Source organism: Alosa sapidissima, chromosome 5, assembly GCF_018492685.1.
Source record: "Alosa sapidissima isolate fAloSap1 chromosome 5, fAloSap1.pri, whole genome shotgun sequence".
Taxonomy (NCBI): Eukaryota; Metazoa; Chordata; class Actinopteri; order Clupeiformes; family Clupeidae; genus Alosa; species Alosa sapidissima.
In genome coordinates, this window is record NC_055961.1 from 23,351,310 (window position 1) to 23,364,993 (window position 13,684).

Sequence of the window (13,684 nt, forward strand, 5' to 3'; positions counted from 1 at the left end):
CATCTCAGTGGTCATTATCCCTTACTTATCCTTGTATAAGTCATCTTCTTTTCATCTTCAGTTTAAAAAAAAAAAGATTGTGTGATGCTTCCAGAATTTGCTGGTATTCAATTGAATTCATTCTTCCTGGATGTGGTGGAGTAGCAGTAAAGTCACTGACAATCGGTCGACCGGGGTTTGATTATGTCAATTATCTGCTAAATATCAGTCAACTTTAACTTTAACTTCCTCAGTGAAATGTTCCTTGTGTTATGGCTGCAACACAAACCCAAAGCATGATAGATCCATCCCTGTGCATGAAATTCTGAAATTCTAAGTCTATTTAGAATTCTATCAGTCCACTGGACTTCAAAATGTATCAGGCTTGTTTAGATGTTCCCTCATAAATGTTGCTGAGCTTTGTGATGAGGAGAACACAGAGATTTTCTTCTGATGGTCAAATTATTGCAGTTGTCTCTACACAGTGCACCACCACTCTAGTCTGCAACATCTTCCTGAAGGTCAAACTTTAAGGTCCCGGTTTGTCTTTTTACCAAAACTACAAGCATCTTGGAAAGTTTTCTTGGTCTTCCAGACTTCAGCTTGAGCAACACCGTTCATTTTAACTTTCATAATTACATTATGAATTGAATCAGCTGCCTGAAGGTCATGGTATTTAAAAATGCCCAAACTTTTCCATGGTGTTCCTTTCCTTTTTTCACTCTGAAATTGTTCAAAACAAGAAGAACACACTAATCTTGCTTACATTTTCTTACCGGAGATCAGTTCATCTTCTAATCACTATAACATAAATCTGCCAGGGGTGCCCAAACATTTGCATACCATTGTACCATTGGATTTTAACTCTAAAATATTTTTTTTCATATAAACATACATTGCATTCTCATATTATCCTTACTGCCTTGGGAAAATGACATATTAAACTTGACATATCAATCAAAAGTTTGTTCCTGAGCAGCCACTCCCACATTTAGCACACAACTTAAACACACCCCACCAAGCACACATGCGCGTGCACACGCACACACACAGACATACACACACACACACACACACTACAACATACACATACACACACACACACACACACACACACACACACACACATACACACACACACACACACACACACACACACTACAACACACACACACACTCACCGGGCACCCAGGGAGACACAGTTGTTTCGGTTTGGATGTAGACAGAAGAGAGAGGCCACGCAATATACACAGCACAGCAACATGGAGAGCAGTCTTCTTTTCAATGACATCTTCTGTTTCAGTAGGATCTCCTAGAGTTGGTACCTGTCTGCCAGCAGAATTTCCCTATTCAAAAAACAGGTATTGGAAAGATGTCAGTTGGCAAATCATATGATGGCACAAATAGATACGGGATGCCACTCACAAGTGAGGGAGGGCTGTGGCAATGCATAAACAACCTCTGAGCCATTTGTCACTGTTCTGCCATGGGCACAATTACTGCTGACCAAGAGCTGTATTGAATAGGACTGAAAAGTCTAGCAGGGATGAATGACATTCCCACATTGTGTGAGTGTTCAGGTTTGCATTGTTTTCCAGTGTCATTAAAAGGGATCTCTCCTCTTCATGGAGCAGTTGAGTTAGCCTGTTAATATAATTTGGGTGATCTGAATCTATTCTAACATTGACCATAGAACTATGGCTTGTTATCTGTGCTTTTGTAATGATGGATAGCTACAATACATAAGACAATGCGGCCTGAACCAGACATCCCATTTAGTCTTGCAGCCCCCTACTAGGAGGAAGTTAGACGTGAGAGCATTTTATCCTCAGGGTATAGCTATTAAAAAGTCAAGGTAATTTATGTCATGCTTCAGGCCATGACCTACCTCATTCCCTGGGAATGAAAGGATATTCAAATAGATATTCAAGTTCATTTCTATGCTCTTTGTAAATCAATGCTAGTTGGTTATACTATCATCGGAGGTTATAAAGGAGGTCAAACCAGTATTTCTGTCCTCCATTTCTGGTGTCTTCCATCCCTTTCTTTCACTCCCTCTTTTTTTTCTCTCTCTCTCCCTCTCTCCTGTTTGTTTAAGTGTAATGAGAGAGTAGAAGAAGAGTGCACTGTCCCCAAGGGCAAAGAGGAACAAAGACCCTCAGAACTCAGAACTTACGACCAGGATGCTCGCGTGGAATAACTACTCTGTATTGTCTGACATCCCTCAATAAACTAGCAACATTTTAGCACAAAGGCAACATGACAAGATAACGACCAAACCGGACTGTATGATTTTACCTTTTAACTTGGCATACTACAACATTTGGCTTACATTAACAAGGCGGATGAACCATCCTGTGAGATATTTTATGGATGTTAGACTGTTTCTCCTTGGTATGTCAACATTTCTTACTTTCTGGGAAAAGCAGATGTCAAAAAAGAGTCTCATCACTGCTCATCACCACAGAGTGCCTCAAATCCACGAGGGCATACAGTATCTGTTCAGGATTTCCACACATGAATCATGTTTCCCCTCTTGCCCTGAGTGGATTTAATGCATTGCGGTATGAGAGGAGGCAGGCAACACTAGACCGGCAAGACATACGGCCCCTCTACCCCGGATGTTCGCTCTTGAGAGCCCATGATGGAACTGGGACCGGAGCCAAACTACACGCTGGACAAGGGTCAGCTGCACAGAAACCACATAAGCAAATGAGGCTTCAGTCCATCTGAGGAGACGCACTAAAATTTCCCACTGCTGGCTCAGAGTCAGATATACCGTTCTGTCCAAAGGAGCTATGAGACAAAAATGCCTGAAAAGCAGACTGAACAGAAATTGATTGATTCTTGCTTATTTTTCTTGCTATACCAGTTTTTACAAATGGACTGTTAACATGGACTATTTTGCGAAGAATATTTTTTCTCAGTACAACAAGCAACAAGCAACTAAACAACAACCAACATGGTAGAGATGAATGAAACTGACTCCCTGAAGACTGGAAAAAGAAATTCCACTGATTTACAACATGTACTGGATGCCAACATAATGGGCTGGATCCTGTGTATCGTGTCCTTTCTAATCATCTCCACCAACCTCCTGGTGGCTACCTCTCTTGTACTTCTGATCCGAAAGCGAGGCTGCCGTAGCTGGTGTTTTGTCCTCAACCTCGCCCTGGCCGACATCCTGGTGGGCTTGGCCATAACTGTCATCGCCAGTGATGGACTTGATCCCAGTGAGCACCCGATACAGAAAATGGACTGCCTCCTCCGCATGGCCTTCGTTACTTGTCCGTCGGCCGCCTCTATCCTCACCATGTTCCTCATCTCGCTGGATCGTTATGTGGCCATCAAGCTGCCCCTGCGCTACACACGTATCTCTACCAAGTGGGCGAGCGGTGGCTCCCTTGTGCTCGTCTGGGCTCTGGCATCGCTGGGTTTCCTGCCCTGCCTGGTGAGAGAGATGCAGTGTGAAGAGTACAAAGGCACGTGCACCTTCTTCTCCGTCATCAAGCCACACAGCATAATTTTCATCTTCTGCGCTAGCTTCTTCCCCGTGCTTGGCATCTTCGTCTACTTCTACCTGGACATCCTCAAGATCGCCTGTGGGCACCAGCGGCAGATAAGACAGGCCTGTAAGGCTGGGGCCCGCCACTGCCAGCCCAGTCGCTACTGGTGCCATGTCAAGGCCCTGCGGACCGTGGCATTGCTGGTGGGATGCTTCACCCTCTGCTGGTGCCCGTTCTTCACAGTCAGTGTGGTCCAGGTGCTCTGCACTAACTGTAAGCTGTACCGCTTGCTGGAGAACCATCTGTGGCTTCTGGGGCTTTCCAACTCCCTGGTCAACCCCCTGGTTTATGCCTGCTGGCAGAAGGAGGTGAGGCAGCAGATCTGCATCATATTTTCCCACCTCAAGTGTAGTGACCGCTGCCGGGCCAGTATGGACTCGAAGAATGGCCACTTAGACAGACCTGGTCCTGTGACCACCCAGACATCTTTGTTTAGGGAACATCTCGGTGTTCCACTAACTTCACTCACAGTCCATGAGCGCATTGCCGTCACTGTGCCTTTAGCTAAGTAAGTGGTTTCCAATGCATGCTGAAGGTTGTCATTTGGACGGCATGATTAAACTATGAAAATTCCTGTTTACCATCAGCAGAAAAACACTCTGATTCATGAAAATAGCGGCAAAATTGGAAGCAACTGGACTGGTTAATGGATTGAGTGCCTTAGAATGCTTTTTGATTACTTTACAAGTAATGCCCATGTCATGGAACAGATGGGTCTGTTTGCTCTTTTGTTTTTGCTCTGTTTCATCCACTGAACCAATTGTCATCTCCCTCTCTCTCTCTCTCTCTCTCTCTTATCTTCTCTTTCTCTCCAGGAATACCACATGCATTGGTTTTTACAGCCTATGAATGATGTGCTTTTATCTCTATGCTCTAACATTGTATATTTATAGTCATAGCTTGTAGATTAGCAACTTTCAATTAGGCCTGTTCACAACACAGTATTGGAGTATAGGCCTATATGCAGGTCTATGAGTGTAGGTAATGTTTTATTCAAGCATTTACAATTTTACTGGATGTTTTTATAATTTGAATATACATTAAAACTTTGTGAAAACGTCACAAATGCTTCATTGACTAAGATTACTGTTGGTAGGCCCTGTTTGTTATCTCATAAAGCCTACACTTAGATGTTAAACGTTAAAATAAGACAATTGACTTCTTATGGATATACGGCAATAGTTTGACCATCTGTGCGATTGCATACTTTCAAGCCATGGTCTCCTAGGTCTTTAATCAGAGCCTACCCAGACCATAAAGATATTTATAGGCCACACTTCCTCCATTTACATGGTCACAAAATCATAAATGCCATGAAGGGTGCAATAAAGATTTCTGGGCGATAGGCCTATAATAGCTACAATAGCCATATGGCAACATTCTACTGTAATATTTTGATAGCACTCTGGAAGGACCATACAGCTGAGACAGCCATGGGGAGACACCCTCACTGTATTCGGCCAAGGAGCTTCGCATCTCGCTCATGTTCATGCCTCTAATTCCCATAACACCATGTAGCCTATTTAACCGGATGTATTCACCTATGGCCCGGAAACACTAGCACTCCAAAACGTTGTTTTGAATAATTGGAACATTTCTCTGAATTGGACCACCAGTGTCAATGCTTTCGCAAAACTTTTCAGAATGAAGTGCGTAAGGAAAACCGATGCTGTTTACCGTTTAAATGTCTATGAAATGAATTGTATCAAACACTGAGGCTGTACGATGAGATTATACATTTAGGATTCGTCTCGATAACGATACCGTTAACGATAACGTTAGTTAAAATGAACTTGCTAGCATGGTCAAGCGTGAAACGTTGTGTGTCGATGCTTTTAAAACATTAAGTTAGAATGTATTTTTGAATTTTAGAATGATAGTTTTCCAAATGTCTTGTTTGTTTTAGTTATCATCTCCGAGATTACAAATATCGTGGTTGTTTACGTCATCTTCAGAACTGTAAACGTTAACCTCCTGTTTGTGTGTTGTCTTTAGCCCACTAACCAAAGTGAAATTAATAAATGAGTTGAACGAGAGGGAGGCGAGTCTTGGTGTGAAGGAATCCGTGTCATGGCATTCAGAATACAAAGATAGCGCATGGGTATTCGTAGGTGAGAAAATATGACTACTGCTACAAAACACTACAATTCTCTAATTTGCACAGCTCCTATAGTATCGGGCATCATCTTAGCGCTCTCAAACCTTTCATACCCCGGTAGTAGACACTCAGTCGTGCTAAATTCCAGTTTGTTTCTACACTACTGCCAGATGGTGGCAGTAGAGGTTTTTGTTTATTGTATTTTAATTGACATATAATCCCACTGAGCTGGTGGTGATAGTGGAACACATTTTACTCGTGCCTAATGATGCCTTAGATCATTTTCAACATCAACAGAGGCAGGGGTGTTACAAGGAAATTCTCAGACATTGTAGGTTTTCAAACATACTTTAGATTTATGAACGAAGGCAGTGGTTCTGCTGTTGTGTTCAGTCTTAAGTCTGACACATTTGTGTGTTTTGCAGGTGGTTTTCCTTATGAGCTAACCGAGGGCGATATACTCTGTGTTTTCTCACAGTAAGTGTCATCTCTGTCTTTTCTCTTATTTTTAGTCTTCTCTTTGTGTTTACGTTAAAAAGCATTTTTTTTCTCCTTTTACCTGATATTTTCTTCATCTCCTAGGTATGGAGAAATTGTCAATATTAACCTTGTACGTGACAAGAAGACAGGGAAGTCAAAGGGTTTCTGTTTTATCTGTTATGAGGACCAGAGGAGTACTATCTTAGCTGTGGACAACTTCAATGGCATAAAGGTACAGTTACATTCTGCATTGTTCACACAGCATGTAGTAAGTGTGTAGTAGATGGTTCGTTAGCCAGTGGACTGTAAAGTTCAACAATTTGTTGAACACTATGTTTTGGACCCATGACCCCATTATCCCAAGCTGATGAGCTGTTGGAAGATAGTTATGGAGCTTTAGAAGAAAGAAGGGATGATTGATGGCGTTTTTTTTATCGGTCCCTTGTAGATTAAAGGACGTACCATCCGAGTGGACCATGTTGCTAACTATCGTCCTCCCAAAGACTCAGACGACATTGATGATGTCACAAAAACCTTGCGTGACCAGGGGTGTGCCCCAAAGTTGTCTTCATCCTCATCTGAGTCAGAGGAAGAAGATGATCTTGTTGTGCCCTTGAAGAAGTCAAAGAAAGGTTTGAACAGTTGTTGCTTTTCACCAAATTCTCATGTCTAAAACAGTTGTTTTTGTTATTTCATGTGTTTATTTTGTAGGTACTGTAAACAGAAACTTTACCTGTTTTGAAACACATTTTCAAAAAGCGACATTGACATTGCTGCCCTCCCATTATTACCTATGATTTGATATTACTTTTAAGTGGACATCTATGGGGTTTTTTTTTCAACCATTCTAAATTAAGTAGTCACATCTTGACCTCTTTCCATCTCTACTTCAGATAAGAAAGAAAAGAAGAAAAAGAAGAAGGACAAAAAGGAGAAGAAGAAAGAGAAGAGGAAGGTGACTCCTGCGGAGGACAGAAGAGCAGATGAGAACCATCATCATCAACCATCATCGCCGTCCACGTCTGTGCCTGTGAAGAAAGAGAGGATGGACGTGGGGTACGAGAAATACGCCAAAAAAGGCCCAACAGACTCTCGACCTCCCAGAGGCGACCCAATGGAACCAGGCACCCACAACGCTAGAGCGAAGGAGAGACAGGAGGGTGGACCTTCCAAGGACTGGCACAGCAGTGACCACAGAGACAGAGAGAAGGGAAGGGTGAAGGAAGAAGACCGGAGGAGAGACTGGTCAAGAGACGGTAGGGCCACTTCACCCAGGGATAGACACAGGATGGATAGAGAAGAAAAGCCAGTGCACCAAGACTCCCGTCCACGTGAAAGCTGGGACAGAGAGCGAGAGAGAGACAGGGAAAGGGACCGAGAGAGAGACTGGGATAGTGACAGAGAGAGAGAGAGGGATCGGGACAGAGAGAGGGAGAGAGAAAGAGAGAGGGACAGAGGGAGAGACAAGGACCGAGACAGAGAGAGGGACAAAAAGTACAGGTGAAAGAGCGATACATGTGGAATCATCACCAATGAATTGCGCTCACTCTAAAAGTGAGCATCTGGGAGATTATGTGCTGTGTTTTCCTCCTCTAGTGCAGGTAATACATGGGACCTTTCCCTTATCATGGAGGACTCTACAGTTCTCACGGCTTTTGAACTGTATTGTTTTAGCAGCTGTCACTCTCTACCATGCATTTGGATGTTGGTGGTTTTGCTTCTGCTTTATCATTTTATGTTTGTGTTTTGCCAATAAGTAAATAACGTCCTTTTGGAAATAATAATAAAAAAAATGTCATAGCCATGGCAAATTACTTAATTTAATGTGTTAATACATTTCAATTGAAATAGTATCAGTAATTTTAAGGGTGCTTCAGTAGATTACTAAACTGCATTGGGAGAATAGTTGAAACAAGGAAGAAGGAGAATTTCATGAGAAACAGAGCAGGAAATGGTGTCCACTGATCCTGTTTTGTACTTGTTTGCAATAAGAATTCTAAAAGCATCATCAAACAGTACACAAATGTATCAAATGATCAAGAAAAAGTGGTGTCGGGTATTACTGTGTTAAAGGAACTGGAAGCAAACTCCTATTATATGTAATGGAAAGAATTGCACATCAATACTCTATGATCAAGTCATTATTAAGTCATGATGGCTTGATGGAAGATTGATTGATTTAGCGTTTTTTTTATGTAAGATTTTAATGATTTTTAATTCATGCCAGCCAATACAGCACTTCCATGCTGCTAATGTATAACATGTTAATCACAACCATTGCAGTGTTTCCCACAGAATTGATTCTATTTGTGGTGGTAGGTTTGCAGAATTAACTCGAATGCAACAGTTTTTAACAAATTAGTGCAGCGCGGTTATGATTCTAACCAGATTTAAGCACAATTTAGTACAACCAGGGAAAACATTGTGTGGTGGTCAATGTTGATATTGTGGTGGGCCGCCACAAATAAGTCAATGTATGGGAAACACTGCATTGGACACCACAAAGCAGGACCACCCTTAAGTCCATGACGTTTTGTACCATCTCCCCCATGTTCTGTTTTCTTCCCTAGCCAACTATATTGAAATATTGATTACTGAGACAGTCAAAACTTTTACTTTGACTGCATATGGTTGCTCAGCTTCCGCTTTCGATGTTGGCTTTGAGTTGCAAATGTAAATTGTTGCACTAAGCCTAATGATGAACATATAGAGAAGGAGCATGGATTTTCCATAATTATAAGACTATATATACAGGAAACTATATACACCACTATTAGTGATGAGGCGGCTATTTGTTTGACTAAAAATAATGTGAATCAATTAATACACTGCTTCTATGAAGGTATCCCAATTTAATATTCCTTTGGTTACAAGATGACACAGTGACTGGGGCTCATGGTCTCCGTCTTGTTCCTCGATTTGTTGGAAGTAGCTTGCAAAAGAAAATTCTAGATGGGAAAATCGGAGATTAATTGATGAGAGGTAGACTCTAAAAATACTCTAATAGTAAAGCTAAACATTTTTTTTTTCACGTGCCAGGTCAGTGAGTTGAGGTTTGTACTTAATACACACTTTCATATTTGTTTATTAAATTATTTGCTGCCCCTAAATTATCTTTATATTTTTCACGGGAATGTTTCTGTTTCATCTGTCTGAAATTGATTTGGCTCAAAGTAAGACTGTGTTTGTGTGCAAAAATACCATATTAAATCCATCCATATGATCCCAAAAGGAAGGCCTCAGGCCTCCAGCAGCAGATGAAAATGAAAGCATGTTGAATCTGATTATGAGCAGTTATTTCCACAAAGCTTCAATAAGAACTCTAATGATGAAACATCTTAATTTATTTTGGAGTTTGTAAAAAGATTAGAAATGTGTTTAATCATATTAAAGAACACATTTTAACAGATATTATTAGCATTATAACATGTAATACATATGAAATATTTTATTTGATTTTATTCTAGATAATCTACTCTTGACCTAAGCTTTGTCCCCTATTGTTCGACATGAAGACAGATGCTACAGTTTGGAAAGAGTTGTAACAGTCCATTAATGGACAAATAGTCTTTGCAAGAGGCTTAGCAAAAAGTATGTTATGATTTTCACATTTTTAAAGTGGTTAACAAAATCCAGAATAGAAGTAAGAGGATGGCTCTTCAAAAGACACTGTGCCCACTCCAATACCCTGTTGCCGTACAATGCAGACATAAGAGGTAGGTTCTCCTGGTTTTTGCCATAGAAATACAGGATTCAGGTAAATGCTGTTGGTTCTTAAAATAAGATTGAATTAGATATCAACTATCAAGAGAAGAGATATGAATCTACACATATGGCAGATTGTTATCTTGGCTGCAGCCTGGGTTACAGTGGTAAACTACTGAAAAAGATCCTGATTCATTTCCCTTCATTATGTTTGTATCCATCACCAGCAGCCATCAAACAGCTTCAATTTCTTCAATGTTTATTGTTCAGAGTTGCATTGAGGTCAAAGTGCCCAGCCTCATGTGGCCTTTGGGTTTGGGCTACCCTGCATCAGGGAGGCCGGAGTTGCCTTCCCTGTCGAGTGTCTATGTTGAGGGAATATCTGAGCTCTTAAGGTGGGGTCAGCGACGGAGCAAGATCTGGAGATGGAGACGTGAATGCCCAGTGTCCCTGAGTCTGTGAAGAGGTTGGCCACGGCGGAGTCGAACACCATGCAGTCTGAGTCTGTGACCGCGTTGGCCAGGCCACGCTGGATGGCCCGTGGTGTGGCCTCCCACATGAGACGCCGGCGGTTCCCCCTCAGCTCCAAGCGGTAGACGAAGCCCTCGGCCACCTCGCTCACGCCGACAAACAGCAGAGCGGCAAAGAAGGATGTAGGGCTGCCACGCACCACAGCCTCTTTCTTCACCACCAACACAAACTTCTGTTCAAAACAGGACTGCAGCATTACCGAGTCCACCCTGTCCGGCACGTTGATGTTGCTAATGAGGAAGAGGACCTCCTCACCTTCCTGATCTGTGATGGGCTGATGGGCCTGGATCAGGTGGGGAACTACACTTCCCAGAATCCCCTGCCATTGGCAGGACGAGCTGTAGGGGCAAGTACAAGGCTGGAGCTCTGATACCTCCTTCTGGTGGTCTGTGTTTACCAACTGTGACTGGATGCAGCCGACACCTGTAGACTGGATAGATGTAGATGAAGAGGAGGGAGGGAGAGATGGAGGAGGAGGTGAGGAAAAGTGGGATGAAGAGATGCCAGAGGAAAAGATAGAAGATGGGCATTACAGGAGTTGGGGAATAGAGGAGAACAAGAAAATGGGGGGGGAGGATAAAAATGAATATGTAACAGAAAGTGGGGCAACCAAGGCCGAGATGGAAGGACGGGGGTGGAGGTGTGTGGGAGTGAGGGAGGAATCAAAGAGAGGAAGAAAGAGCAGGAACAAAGAAAAATGAAAGACAGAGGAGTGTGAGGGGGAGTGTGAAGAATGTCAGATGAAATGAGATTGGAGGAGGAGGAGGACAAGATAAAAAAGAGACATTAGTCAAAAGAGCATGGGGGGATCGCTCATCATCATGTCTCAGATGGCTTGGGCTGATGCCCTAATCCAGACAGCCCCATACATCTAGTATGCCTGTTTCAGGTCACCAAGCATTGGGTGCTCATAGATGTCTGCTTTAGACTTGGGGCGTGCAGCTGTGTGATGTATGTGTTTGTATTTTCATGTCTGTGTGCTTGCATTGACTGTGTGGTGTGTGTGTGTGTGTGCATGCACTTGTGTGCTTCTGTTCTTGCATATGTGTGTGGGTGTGTGTTTTTTTCGAGGTTGGTATGTACCGGGGCCAATCATTTGAAGATGAATTGTGTGGCTACCCAGTGGGGCTCTCTCCTTGATTATACAGGGAGGGCAATACCAGTGAAGGTCACTCCGATGACTGCACTTCCAGACAGCGCAGCATGTACCTATCTACCATCTCTATGGCCCAATGGAAGCTCACACAGGCATGCTCAGCTTTAAACAAGAAGATATATTATGTGCCAAACAATAGCAATAAATTGGTGCATGTGTGGTTTTCACATGTATTGTGAAATGGTAACCAACCACATGCAATTGGTATATATATGCATATGATTTTCCTTCATGCCAGCATTTTCAGCCAGAGGGAGAAGCATCAGGGAATCCATGTAAAATATATAATAATCAGGTGACTCCATTTTGATAAAGATTCAATTTAAAAACAAATCACTCCGATCAGCAGTGATTTGAAAGTACCCCAAACTAGACAGGTTTAATATCAGTGTTTGTATGCACAGGAGAAAGGGATAAGGACAGGAGAGGTTGGGTACAAACAAAAATAAGATATAGCAGAATGGTGCACTGCAGGTAGGTATTGAACATCCCAAACTAAAGAGGATTATTTAATAAGAGATCCAAGGAATAAAGACTTGAGCTCTCGCATCAGGAGGCAGGCTAATAAGGAGGGGTTCTGAACCCTGCTGGTGGACTTGAATGGTAAAATGTAGCTTTCTCTGCAACCTTCCAAATGCAAGATTACACACATTACACACTATTCTTAGTTTGAGGGAGATAAAATAAAAATAAAAAAAACACACATATGCATATTCACTAACTCAGAAACATAACCCGAGTGGATTTCCTAAACAATGAATTTTTTAATAAAAAAAACGAATAATAATCTGAATGGCACATTTTAGGAATTTTTAAGTTTCCATTGAAATGAAATGGTTAAGTTCCTCGCTGTCCATCATGGAGGTAAACTGTAGGTCATATAATCCAAAATGGTATTTTGGGAATTAAATTATTACACACATAACAGGAAGAAAGTTTTTAGTGCAGTAATCCTGGTCCCAGTTAGTCAATGATAAAACCTCAGCTGTTCTTGGTCAAGGGTGTGTAGTAGGGATGGGGACTAGTATTGTGTGTGTGTGTGTGTCTGTGTTGTACCTTTAATATGTGTGGGTGGTGCAGTAAGTATTTTAATGTAAAATAAACTCTGCAGTTACATGTTTAAAAACTAAAACGGACAGGGAAGATAAACAAGGAGATTGAGAAAAGTTATTTTTGTGTTTTGTGTTACCATACTAAAATTTGGGGGGAAAAAACCAAACCATTTCCAATATTCTGAATCCCAGATAGTATGGTTTTGCAGCATAACAAATATAATTTAATTCTATATTGTAAGTGGGTACTATGCGTTTCTGCATAAGTAGCATGCAGCTGATTGCGTTGGATAAGCCCTAAATGTATTCGGCTGGAGTTGCTCTGCAGTGGGCTGAGAGACTACGCCAGCCTTGGGGGCCACACTGATGCAGACTCCCGCCCACCACCCACTTAATTATTTACACACTCCTGCATTTTAAGTGGCACAACATCTCCAGTGTATTTAGCTGGTGATGAGATCACCTGTGGGTCAAACATGCCCGTGAACGCTATTTTCGACCTAATTTTTTATTCAAAGAGGAACAAACAACAGGAAACCCAAAGAACTAACAGGACCCATCCTCGTCTGTTATATTGTGGAGGTGGAGATGCCTGTGGGAAATACTGTGGCATGCAAATAGATGAGACATGAATTTGGCTAAGATGGTCATTATCTAGTGGGATGGTCCTTGATGTTCACAGTGAATTACAAATGGTATATGAAAAGCTAGAGGTCCGAAGCCCTGAAGATTTAGCTCAGAAACGAACGTTACCCACTTTTGCTTCTACCTTAAAAGTTCACTGCCTTGAATAATTAAAAACACACTAGTTTTCCCCTCTACAAATGCACTGTAATGGATACATTGCATTGCAAGCGCACCACACACACAAAGCCTGCATATCTCAAATTCAGTAGTGCTATAGAAACTCTTTCAACAATAAAAACAAAAACAATGCTTGAACATTCTATTTGGTTCCCAATCTACTTCCTCTGCATTAAGATAACATATGGAATGTTAAAACGGAAGCCTTGTGGGGCCAGCTATGATGCTGATAATGGAACTCTCTTGAAAGGGATCATGACATTCTAAGGGTTACATATACATTAGCTGACTACCCCCCACTGCCTTCCCCACC

General features: G+C 41.9%; 3 protein-coding genes across 3 annotated transcripts in view; 2 read left to right on the forward strand and 1 right to left on the reverse strand.

Moving 5' to 3' along the window:
* The first annotated feature begins 2,994 nt into the window (after window positions 1–2,994).
* On the forward strand, window positions 2,995–4,510 carry LOC121708429 (glucose-dependent insulinotropic receptor). The gene has a single exon (XM_042091051.1). The coding sequence runs from the start codon at window positions 3,026–3,028 to the stop codon at window positions 4,055–4,057; it is 1,032 nt and encodes a 343-aa protein (XP_041946985.1). The 5' UTR covers window positions 2,995–3,025; the 3' UTR covers window positions 4,058–4,510.
* A 581-nt stretch (window positions 4,511–5,091) lies between these two features.
* Window positions 5,092–7,947, forward strand: rbmx2 (RNA binding motif protein X-linked 2). Its single transcript, XM_042091050.1, has 6 exons — window positions 5,092–5,194; window positions 5,541–5,656; window positions 6,069–6,120; window positions 6,226–6,355; window positions 6,572–6,755; window positions 7,017–7,947. The coding sequence occupies exons 1-6, from the start codon at window positions 5,190–5,192 to the stop codon at window positions 7,625–7,627; spliced, it is 1,098 nt and encodes a 365-aa protein (XP_041946984.1). The 5' UTR covers window positions 5,092–5,189; the 3' UTR covers window positions 7,628–7,947.
* Window positions 7,948–9,551: 1,604 nt separating this feature from the next.
* siah2l (seven in absentia homolog 2 (Drosophila)-like) overlaps window positions 9,552–13,684 on the reverse strand; it is a 5,374-nt gene continuing 1,241 nt past the window's right edge. The window contains exon 2 of the mRNA XM_042093354.1: window positions 9,552–10,789. Coding sequence (XP_041949288.1) covers window positions 10,127–10,789 — 663 coding nt within the window. The 3' untranslated portion in view covers window positions 9,552–10,126. The remainder of the gene's footprint in view (window positions 10,790–13,684) is intronic.

What these genes read in the sequence shown, in the direction of transcription:
- LOC121708429 (XM_042091051.1), top strand. Translation starts at nt 3,026, where the DNA reads ATGGGCTGGATCCTGTGTATCGTGTCCTTTCTAATCATCTCCACCAAC.
- rbmx2 (XM_042091050.1), top strand. An exon ending in TAGCGCATGGGTATTCGTAG is followed by an intron (nt 5,657 to 6,068) that starts GTGAGAAAATAT and finishes TGTGTTTTGCAG; the next exon opens with GTGGTTTTCCTTATGAGCTA. An exon ending in CTTGAAGAAGTCAAAGAAAG is followed by an intron (nt 6,756 to 7,016) that starts GTTTGAACAGTT and finishes TCTCTACTTCAG; the next exon opens with ATAAGAAAGAAAAGAAGAAA.